We start from the raw sequence: 12,336 nt of genomic DNA on the forward strand, positions 1-12,336 counted from the left end.
GGGGTGACACCATCAACTTTCGCACCGGGTGGCACCCAAGGTAGCTACGCCATTGCGTAGTTGTAATTTTATTTCTATGGCCATATTTAATATATTTAATGCACTGAAAACTCTTTCTACAGAAGCATTTGAAAAAGGCAATACCTTTTGCAGGGGTGTTATGACTATTTCCAGATTTGAAAATAAATACAAACCACAACTTCTTTTAGTTAAAAAAAAAAACGCGTGCACAGTATTGTTGTACTTACTTTTATGGATAAAAATTCTCTTTTACATTTTCTAACACCGCATACGATTTCCACTTTGCTTACTCATCAATTTCATTTTGAAGACTTCTGGGCTACCTTACAAGACTTATAACTGTGAATGATTTAAAGAAATATATTTCAAAAGTTATATTCTTAGATAATAACACAGTAGAAGTACAACACAATTTACACTAACAATCAGATTTTCCGGTTAGACTGAAGTGAGAGCAGAGATTAACCGGTAGCAGTAGTCTTTGTAAAAAGATACTGCTCGGTACATCTAATGTAGAGTGGTTGCTTAAGATTTCAGTGATTCACATAGTTCTATACAATGGTTTTGGTCCAAATCAGAGGGAAAATGCAATGTCTGTCCATTACTCATTTAGTTTACTGCATACTACAAAGTGGAATGCAGTAGAGTTATGACACCACAGAAAGCTAGTGAACGTTTAGTTCACTACACCTAGAATATTGATGTTCAAGTCTTGAAACAACCATAGTTAATTACAGAGTTGTCAACTTAGATTTTCGTATTGCCCTAAGATATCCCCTAATAATATCATGTTATCCCAAAATTACCCCACGTGGTCTGGTTTTAGCCCAAATGGGGCAATTACCCTATGAATGGCTACACTGTAATATCCAATTAAAAATCTTTTTCAGAATAATTATTGTAAATAAAACTTGTTGTTTCCACTAATTGCCGGTATTAGTTTTTTAATGTGCTTCCTCGCTATCCTCTAACGATTGCTTCGTAACTGTATTAATTCTTTATCTTAGCTATAAAATTATAAAGATATTATTTGGATATTTCCGTATCTAAATGTAGGTTAAAATGTGATTATTTGTGTGGTTGTTTGGACTTGCTGAAACCGCTGGCGAGTAACAAAAACAACAACACTCGAGATAATAATTTACTATCAGTTACGAACTAAATATTCCAGCGAGTCTTGTCACGAACGCCTCCGATAATAGTGTGGACGATGGTATTGCCAAATATTTAATTTAGTTAAATAATAAATACATATAACATTTCGTTTTGAGAAATACAGAAATAAAAAATACCTCCAACATGTCATCTTGGACCCGTCCAACACAGTTGCAGAAGTTTGGATGCCAATTTTTTTTATCTAATATAACTTTTCTGAGCGCGAACAGATTGATTACTAACATGCCCAGAAATCCTTCCAAACAAAACGTTCTTTTTTATAATTTCCGATCGAGATAGTTAGATGTGCGAAAAACGCTCACTATGCAAGCTTATGTATGAGAGGGTACCTACAGCTTGGAAATGCGGATACACAGTATCTAGTTTTATTGCTTAAAATATGAAACATTAGTTTATCGACCCAATAATGTATTATACACCTATCATAACAAAACTTTGAATGGCAGTTAAAGTTACTATTTTATTAACACGATTTTTTCTTGTGGTGGTTAATTTTATTAAGTTCATATTGGCAACACTGTATGTTGTCAATACAACAATTTAACATCTGTCTGTCCAGCAATCGTGAACGTCAGATCGTATCGTGTTGTTTGAAGTAGACTATTAGATTTTCTTTGAACATAATATCTTTTATTACTGAAATAATTTATAAATTAATAAAATGCCCAAAGTCGTTTCTAGAAGTATAGTTTGCTCTGATACTAAAGACCAAGAAGAATATAGTGAAGAAAAGCCATTGCATATTTACTACTGTCTTTGTGGGCAAATGACATTAATTTTGGGTGAGTACAAGTTTTATTATCCTATATTCGAATATATAATTTGCTAACATATAATATTTGTGATCTCATATAATATTTAAATGTAAATGCTAGAAATAGTTAGATCTAGAATTGATAGAATTGACTAAATGTTGTTAGATTAAACCTTAAAAGAATGGGTATGGTTAACCTATAAAATTATACAGGGTGATTCATGAAGGTTCTCCCCCCACTTATACAGCACATTGTACTAGTAAAAATAATGAAAAAATGTTATATAAACATAGGTCCGAAAACGCTTCGTTAGCGAGTTACAGCTAGCGAAAGATTTCGCCTGAATTCCTGGGTAAAAGAGTAAAATAAAGCCATACTGAACTTTTGGAAAGGTTAATTAAGTAAGAAATATCGTGGATTCTTATGTATTTTTACCTGATAAAGCTAATAAAATAGGTTTCAGAACTGTACCCCGTAGTAGTTTTTTGAGGGATTCAGGGTTTAAATGCAAAAAATTGGGGCACGAAACAATGTTTTTTTTAAGTTTGATGTACAATAACTTTGATAAATTGGTAATAAATACATAAAATCAACAAACATTCATTGTAGAGAATTTAATTCTGAGAAAATTGATATAATCAAAGTCTAAAATAAAAGAGAAAATAAGTACAAAAAAATCGATTTTATTCAGTATAGTACATTACTAGTTTTAAGCAAAATTAATCAGGTTGGGCCAACCGTACGCACCTTTTTATAATAGATGTTCGAAAATGAGGCCATCATTATCAATACATTTTGCAGCACGTTTGTGTATTGCTTTTGTTGCGTTTCTTAATTTTTCAGGACTTCCCCTGTATCTGCACAGCCGAATCCATAATACGGGCAATTAATTCATCACGAGAATTCACTTTTGTCTTGTATACAATGTCTTTCATCCATCCCCAGATGCAATAATCCAATGGAGATAGATCTGGTGATCTTGGTGGCCAAGGGTGAGGCCCTCCACGACCAATCCAGTGTCCAGGAAATTGATGATTTAAGTAAGCAGAAACGGCACGTGAAAAGTTGGGGAGGTAGTCCGTCATGCTGGAAGTACAAATTTTGTCTGAGATGTAAAGGAACATTCTCTAACAGCTGCGGCAACTCTTCTTGAAGGAAATGCAAATAGAACTCAGCATTAGGCGTCCAGGTAATATGAAAGGTACAATCAGCCGATTGTGCAAAAGGCCACACCAGACATTGACGCTAAATCGGTGTTTGAAAGTTCTGTTCCACTACCTCATGTGGATTTTCTTCTGCCCATGAGTGTTCATTGTGCAAGTTATTGACACCGTTCCGAGTGAATTGTGCCTCATCCGTTTGTAAAACAAAATACGCTTGTAGAGTTGATTATTAATATTCAAAAAGTTGCAAAACTCCAAGCGAAGTGGACCATCCCTAGCTGTAGATGTTGAACCTTTTGTTTATGAAACGGATAAAATTTGTTTCGATTAAGTGACCTCCACACCGTTGACTGCGAAACTCCTATCCGCCTAGAAATACGTCGTGTACTTACACCTGGACTGCGATGAACAGCATTAATACAATATCCAGTCCATATCCAGTCCATCATCAAGTTGGACAGCTCGTTCATAATTGGGTTCTAGTACTTGGTAGTGATCCTGTTTCCCGAAAGAGTACGAAAAGTTCCTGAAATTGTTTTGGTATCTGGAATCCTCCTATTAGGGGTAACGTAGTTCATATTCTTCTACAGCAGCTCTAGCATTACCATTACAGTAACCCAAAATAAAAACCATATCAGCGTTATTCCTCTGATGTAAATAAGTAAGGCATTTTTTCGCTGAATAAACAATCGAATTATAACTCACAGAAAAATTGCATTTAATAACACGATTCACAGAACCCGATCTCCTGCTGTAGCTTGCAAAATACCACTAATACACAGTTCTAACGTAACAGTACAGAATACCATTGTTGATCAGCTGTTATTCGTGCGTTTACCAACTTAGAAATTAATAAAACAAAAAACTGCATTTCGATGATTAGTAAACAATAATGGGAAAATGTTTGCTTCATTTATTTTCGAACATTTAATGTTAATTTTTATTAAAAAAAAAAATACAACGTAATAAAACATGATATTTTTATTTACAAACAAATTTATTTAACAGTTAATCTTGTTTTCTCAATTTATCTCATCATTAAGGAACAAACATTTTGTTTTTGTTTTATTTTAACTAAATACCGTACGGTATTTCTTTACAGCTAGTAATGTATTATACTGAATAAAATCGATTTTTTGGTACTTATTTCTGTTTTATTTTAGACTTTGATTGTATCAATTTTCTCAGAATTAAATTCTCTACAATTAATGTTTGTTGATTTTATGTATTTATTACCAATTTAACAAAGTTATTGTACATCAAACTTAAAAAAACATTGTTTCATGCCCCAATTTTTTGCATTTAACCCTGAATCCTTCAAAAACTACTACAGGTACAGTTCTGAAACCTATTTTATTAGCTTTTATCAGGTAAAAATACATAAGAATCCACGATATTTCTTACTTAATTAACCTTTCCAAAAGTTCAGTATGGCTTTATTTTACTCTTTACCCAGGAATTCAGGCGAAATCTTTCGCTAGCTGTAACTCGCTAACGAAGCGTTTTCGGACCTATGTTTATATAACATTTTTTCATTATTTTTACTAGTACAATGTGCTGTAGAAGTGGGGGGAGAACTTCATGAATCACCCTGTAGATAAAGTGGCATAATAAAATTAGTAATTTTATATTACTCCTGTTTTTCTCAAACTATTAATAAACATCAAACACATTTTTAGACCTGAAATTGTTTGTTTAAGTAACATAAACGCAATACCTGTAATATAACCTCAAAACCACACACAACTAAATATCCATCACTGCATTAAAACAACAAATTCTGCATTTAGTACCTGTAAATAATAATCACTTAGGATTGCTGCACAGTTCTGTGTGTTCGAAGAGTGAAAGTGGTTGTAGGAATAGTGTATGGATCAATATTTACACAACAAAACAATATTCATATTTTTAGCATATTTGAATAACTAGCATATTTTGGCAGGAAAAGATAGCCTGCAGCATAATAAGCAGCCACTATGACAATCAAATCATCTGTATTTATGTCTATCTAATCTACTGCGCAACCGATGACGTCATCACGAGGTTGAATCATGGTCACAAAAGGTCACGTGACGCTCGACGTGGATGTAGAACATGGAAATATTACTCCGCACGTGAATAGTTGTTTTAATTTTTTATGTTCTAGAACTTTGTTATTTCTCACTTCCACCCCATCAAACCTTATACTTTTTTTGTTCTATAGGACAATTCGAATAAGTTAATAACGCAAAACTCGTATTTTTCCGCTCCGGCCGTTAATATGATAATTACCCGTTATTCGTATCAACATTTGGTACTTTGGGATTATACCGACCACACCCAGATATAAATCGTTATTTGACATTTTGCTTCTACTGATTACTAGATTAGCGTAGAACAATATTTCGTCAATATAAAAGAGGAATTGTCTTATCGCAAACCCCTCCCCATCCTCATACAGAGGTCAAAGTCGAGCGATCTAGTAGATAACGTGATTGCAGAGTCTCGCCGCCCATTCAGCTGGTGCGTCGCTTTGTTGTACTTCCGTGTTTTACCCCTACATTTCTACAAACAAAAAAAATTCAACAAAAACAAACATTACCAAACAAAAACTAAATTCTTTATTGATAGAGCACACAAAACTTGTTTTTACTCTTGATCACACTCCGCCACCCAGCCTCCGGCCATCAGCGCGGGCTTCGGCAGGTTCGGATGCTGCCCCGCGCTGATGTCAACGAAAGAAAAAACATCCCTCGAGATAGTACCTATCAGTAAAATATCAAATTCTAGACGGGCTGATCAGAAATATAAATTGAATTGTAATGGAAAGGCAAATTTTTATGTACAGTGCAAAAAACTTAAATAATCATGTGATGCCGCGCGGCCTGCCGTAATGGGGATTCTCGAGAAAGATAAGATAACAGCGACAACAATATCGATCACAATACCTGGAAATGCTTGTTGATTGATGGAATGTTAGTTCTGTTACTCAACTACATCGTTTTTATAAATGTTCTAATTTCATTGAAAAAAGTTTAAGCGTTGGGGGCATATAACGGAATCTGACCCCATTAACAATTGATAATCGTTGTAATTTTGTAATTAAAGAGTTGTTTTTTTCGTTCTATCATGTTTGTTTCTATAAATTTATATTTTTGTGTTCTTCATACTGGTGTGGTCGGTATAATCCCAAATTACCCAACATTTTTGTTTCTTTAATTTATATAATCATAAATATAATTCTATTGTGGTGGTGGCCTCTTATTATACTTGTGCCGTTACAAATAATTCAGTGTAGAACTTACTTCTCTGCGCTAATATAAAGGATGAAATTAATGTGTCAAATAGCTCATAAAAACAAATAATGCCTGTTCATCGCCATTGCACTTGTAGCCATTATTCATATACCACACTGTAAATGATTTTACTTTGTTTTAATTAATTTCAAAAGTTGTTTAAACATTAAAAAAAGCTGGCAGTATTTGTAATAAGAATGTTTTCTATTTGATAGTTTGGGTATTTATAATTGATAATTCGGTTTAACTTACTGTACTGATTTGATTAGCATGGTATAATACTGCCGCTTATTATACTGGAGCCAAAAAAAGTGTTGAAAAAAATTGTGTTGTATTTTTAAAATAGTATATTTCCTTTTGCAGAGACATTTGATGAGATGCAAAGTGTTCTTTATGTTTATAATTGCATGTGTATGAATGGCTGCAGTATAATAAGTGGCCACCAACACAATCAGATGACGATTATCGAATGATATGGAATCATCCATGTCCATGACCATCCAAAGGACAGAAAGCAAACTGTCAAACCAAATAATATAATAGATATTTCAAAGAACAATATGGTTTGGCTAGTTTTCAATCCTTGAAATTAATGTATAAATATTAATATAATTTACAAGTTAAAATATAATATATATAATTACAACAAAACAATAACATTTATGTACCTTATTTATTTTCAAGGCTAAACGTAACTGCTTGTGAAAATAAAGAAGACACATACGCCACCTTTATTCAATAACAAAACACATTATTTGAATTTTAAATTTATTTCCAAACACGTTTCTACTTTGAAAAAATGTTGTACGATGATGTCAAATTGAATTAAGATTTAGGCTTTAAAAATGTTAATACAGAGAAGCTATATTTTAGTATGAAGTGATAGAAATTAATTTGTATTTTAAATTGTATAAAATAACTAAATTCTATTTAAAGTACTCTTGAGCCTCATAGTACTATTACTTCATAGGGTAGATATGTTTTATAGCATAAAAAAAATGCTCAAATGGATCACCACTAATAATCATAATTTCTCTTTGATACATATATTTTGCAAGATGATTGCACTTACTTCTGAGACCAGTTTATTCAGATTTCTTTGTTTATAAAAATATTTTGGGCCAAAATTTGCATATTCATCACCATTGTTCTTGTTGTTTATCACTAACCTTCTCCTACATAAACGAAATAATAACAGCTTGTAATGACGTCACTAGTCTAAATAAATAAAGCTGGCAATGCTTAATTATGAATATCTATAATGTCTTATTCGATAGTATCAATATTTAAAATCGATAATCATCCAATTGTGTTAGTGGCCGCTTATTATACTATAGCTGTAGGGTAGGGTACAATAAGCGGACCCGGTTTTTTATATCGAAATTGGCAAACGATATTACTTAATCATAACCATCGATATAATCAATCGATACTGATTAATTATTTTGAACTATTAACTTAAATAATCTATATCAACAGCTGTAAACACTCTAAAATAATACACGTAGGATAATATTTCAATTTTACATAAGTAATTCTGATTATTAAAAAATAGCAGTCAATTTTAGAAAACTACATGACGTTGCTTTTTTGTGGCTTCAACATGTTGGACTCGTACCGAAAACCCATTATGTGAAATTTGTGGGAAAGAAACAACTGTAACTTTGAGAGGAGTAAATATGGTCGTCTTCAGTTTTCCTAATTTTGGTTATAATAATTTGTTTGATCACTGCAAATATTAAATTCGTATTTTAATTAAAAACATGATTGTTATAGAGGACTATAGGTACTTTTATATCGATTGACAGTCTAGGGTTTGAGATGCGAATATTAGGTATCGATGACTATATTCTTCGATATAAAAAACCGAGTCCGCTTATCGTACCCTACCCTAGCCGTATTTATGTTAAGTACACCCAATGGTATTTATGTGATTGAAAAGTAAACATTTATGAAAGTTCAGAAGTGAATATCTGTGCAGTGGTCAAAACAGTGTTTACTAAAAATTATACCCCACAATAATCTGTGACAATAACAGTGCCAATAACAAGACCAAAATATCATCTTATTTTGTATTTGGGTAGTCTTGTTTGTTACTGCCAGTATAAATATATCACCACCATTTGTTTGGATGCCCACAACCTCCACTGCCCTTGTATTATCCTCCTATGATTGTATTTTCTTTGCAGAACTTTGCTGTGTAAACTAGCCTACGAAATTTTCTAAGTTGGACAATATCTTGGTTTAGAAATTAATAATAACTTGCCTGAAATATACAGCCCAGCTCATGATGATGTAGTCAGTTAGTTTTTGCTTTCAGTGAGAAAAGGATGGTGTGGTGGATCTTGAGTCATAAGGTGACATAATATACCTACTTAGGAATGTAAATTTTAAGCTTTCCTTATTCATGGTGACACATGTCACTTGCACAGCGAACATTTAGTTTTCCTGAATGAAAAAGTAGTTTTACAGTAGTAAAAGTACAAAGTTTACACATGGAATGTAGGGGATGTTCACTTCCGGTTAGTTAGTTTGTTTGTTGGATTTAAGTTTTTAAGTGCAAGTAGAACCTGCACTGGATACAGAAATAAACTGGTATGTCACATCTAGGCAACACAATGGATGTCTAGGAGGAGCACATCACTAACCCATTTCTAGGTAAAGATTTGATCAATGAGTCTAGTTTGCTGCTGAGAATGCCTGTTGAATGCCTCACTTGCCTGTCTTCTGTTCTGCATTTAGCAATAACCGTAGTATTTTCTTGTCATTTCCACTAGAATGCATTTGGATTCTCTCGACGTCAGCTAGGGTTGATTCTTTGTTGTTTTTATAATAATCCAAAAAACATCTGATAGAATGATCTCATTCCCATATGTTTTGTTACATAAGTTATGTTTATAAAAATGGTGGGTTGGTTGTCTCTTTGGTTTATAGGGTAATAATCTCTGTTCGTTAGAACTTGATGGACTTAAAAAGTAAAAGTGACGGAAATGATCATTCACTTTTAGAGGGTAACTGTGCTAAATATGTTTGAATTTCACTTGTATTTTAATAACCATTTCAGAGTTTCAAATAAATTTAATGTGAGTAAAATATTTTGGCTTTCTATTTATTAGTTCAGATTTATTCATCTAAAAAATATATAAACAATGTATGAAAATATGTTATGTTTTGGCAACCAATCAAAATAAAAAAGAATCCATTGAAAGAATATTTCATTAATTTAGCATTCTACTCTTTTGGGGAACTTTCCACCTCTATCTGAAAGATTTATTTTTAGTATTTAAATTCATGCAACATTCTATCCATTTCTATAATAAATATAGTCAGTCTATGAATGATTTTATTTTAAACTCAAAATAGTGTATAATTATTTTGACCCAGCCATAGATTCTGACACTATAGAATATGTTGAAAGTTTTGAAAATTGATCTGTGAGTCTTATTATATTTTATCTGAAACTATTTATTTGTATACATTTGTTCAAAAAGAAATTATAAAGATCTTTTGACTTGACTTTTTGTATAATAGCTATTAGTGTAATAAAGAACTGCAGTGAGTAAACAATGTAACAGACTGTTTCCTTCTATTTTAACACTGAAGTGTTTGCCATTCACAATGGGTTAAACTGTTAAAGTATTTTGTAGACCTGAATATAAGAAGTACAGTTCTTTGACTGGAAGAGGCTGATACAGAGCTAACCTCCCATTCTTTAAAGGTGATATAACTGAGATAGTGCCTGTTATCCCTCTTCGTGGGCGCCCCAACTTACGCATCCTAAATATCCTGTCATTCTGGAAGTTCTTTTAAAAAGTAGGAATAAGTCAGATCTTAATTTATCTAATAAATGTTCTTTGTATTTTGAAGTGTTTTAACTACTCCACACTTAATTAAAATATTTAGCAGTTTAGCTACTTTAAACGCAAAATACCTAATGACAGAAAGTCTGAGAAAATTACAAAAAATTTTAAACTTAAAACACTTTAAAAACAAACTTTAAACACAGAATTAAAACTCTAGATGAAATAATTACCTATAATTTTTTGCATATTTGCTACAGTTATCTCCCCAGTCTCAGGTGAATAACGATGCACAAAATGTCCAGTATAAGTGAGATTACTTAGAAGTAAAGAGAATTTGTCATTGAATGTCTATGTATAATGTTCATGTACAATATACTATTTATCTTAGAATATTGTACTGTAGCCTGATTTTACTTCGTTAACATTTCAATATTAGCGATAGTATTTTGCTTTAATGATGTAATATACACAATTATGAAACAAATTCTTAGGCATATTACAAACTGTAGTTAGTAATTAGTGTTTATGAAAGATGTAGAAAGATAATAATATATCTTGTGTAGTTAAGTACATTGGTAAATTAATAATTAGATACAAAATGCTTACAATAGGATACATTTCAACTCCAAAGCATAGAAAAATCATCTCCAGAATTTGGGTTATTAAATTTTTTTGTGGAATGGATTTAATGTTGATTGTTTAAACAAGGTATAAGATTTTTAAGACATTTATTTTCAGATTGTGCATTAGAAAACTGCCGCTTAGAAAACGTGATGGAGCAAGAGTTTATCGATGGAAGCAAACATGCCCACAAGATGACTTATGACACAGATGAGCAAGTATTTATAAAACGTCAAGAAGGAATAGAGAACCAATATAGAATGAGATGTAAAAAGTGAGTAGCATATATATTTAATGAAAAGTTTAATTTATAAACATTTAGAATTACCTTTTCCGTGCTCAAATTGTCAAAAACAATACTAAACCAGATGCCATGCAGATAATTCTCTACAGACTTGTGTTATTGTATATGACTCTTAATTCTCTCTTTATAGTAGATGTTGTTTTACTGGTCTGTGTGCAATCTGTACAAAATACCTGTTCTTAAAAGAACTACCAACTACTAATTGTTAGACAAGAAGATAATTCATTTTTCAGCTCTGAACCACAAATGTGATTAGTTTAGAATTCCTTAACATGTACTTCTAGCTGTTACTGTGTCTCTGAATTTCTCAAAATCTGTAATGCGATTTACAGGTAATTCAAGTGTTATTCCTGGAATTCCTTAGATAAAAGATGGCCATTGGAAACAATCCATTCTTCATCTCTGAAACATTTCCTGAGATATTCATTGTCTGAGTGTTGACTACTGAGATGGAAAACGGAAGTCTGAATCAGTAACCGTTTTTCTCAAAATTTTTGAATTAGTGTAAATTTCTTTTTAAAATATCATGGTAGCCTATTTATTTTTGGCTAAGCATTGGCGAATCCTATCACATGAAGAAGGTGGAAATATTTCACTTCTATCTAGTGACATGAGCCAGATAAATAATCAGTGGAGGGGTTAAATAAAATAAAAATTAGGCATGAAAAAATTTAAATAGCCAAAATGAGGGTAATTTTAGTTTTCGAGCTTTGTACACTTTGTGTTTGTTTTGATGAAGTGATGAGAAAACAAGGATTGAAACACTGTCATTTGATGCCTTAAATGGAAATTAGCAACAATAGTTATCCTTAAAAATTTTAAAAAGTACATCCAGATATTTTTATGTATTTCAAACTTTTTGGACTGGTATTGTCTTTATTAGTTTTTTTAATGGTTTTTTTTTTTTTTTTCACTAAGAAAAATGTTTAGAGAAAACTTGTTATTGGTTTTAATATTATGCTGAAATTATATAATGTTAGCTTCCAAGTTTATTTTGTTAAGATATACCATGCGAATGCAGGAATATAAGCAAACATTATACACTATGTTGTTATATACAAGCGAACGTAAACATGATGAAGCTAGAGTAAATTCTTTTCTTGAAAATTGCAAGCATTTAGGAAGTAAGTTATTGTAAAATAACCGTTTTACTTCCCCACCCCCCCCCCCCCCCACCCCCCCCCCCCCCCACCCCCCCCCCCCCCCACCCCCCCCCCC

The 12,336-nt window shown here is 32.2% G+C and overlaps 1 protein-coding gene across 1 annotated transcript; it reads left to right on the plus strand.

Moving 5' to 3' along the window:
• Positions 1-1,744: 1,744 nt before the first annotated feature.
• LOC124361086 (STING ER exit protein) lies at positions 1,745-11,625 on the plus strand. Its single transcript, XM_046815124.1, has 3 exons — positions 1,745-1,979; positions 10,932-11,088; positions 11,451-11,625. Exons 1-3 carry the CDS (start codon positions 1,859-1,861, stop codon positions 11,452-11,454), a joined length of 282 nt encoding a protein of 93 aa, XP_046671080.1. The 5' UTR covers positions 1,745-1,858; the 3' UTR covers positions 11,455-11,625.
• Positions 11,626-12,336: the final 711 nt, after the last annotated feature.

The sequence above is a fragment of the Homalodisca vitripennis genome, chromosome 1, assembly GCF_021130785.1.
Source record: "Homalodisca vitripennis isolate AUS2020 chromosome 1, UT_GWSS_2.1, whole genome shotgun sequence".
Classification (NCBI taxonomy): domain Eukaryota; kingdom Metazoa; phylum Arthropoda; class Insecta; order Hemiptera; family Cicadellidae; genus Homalodisca; species Homalodisca vitripennis.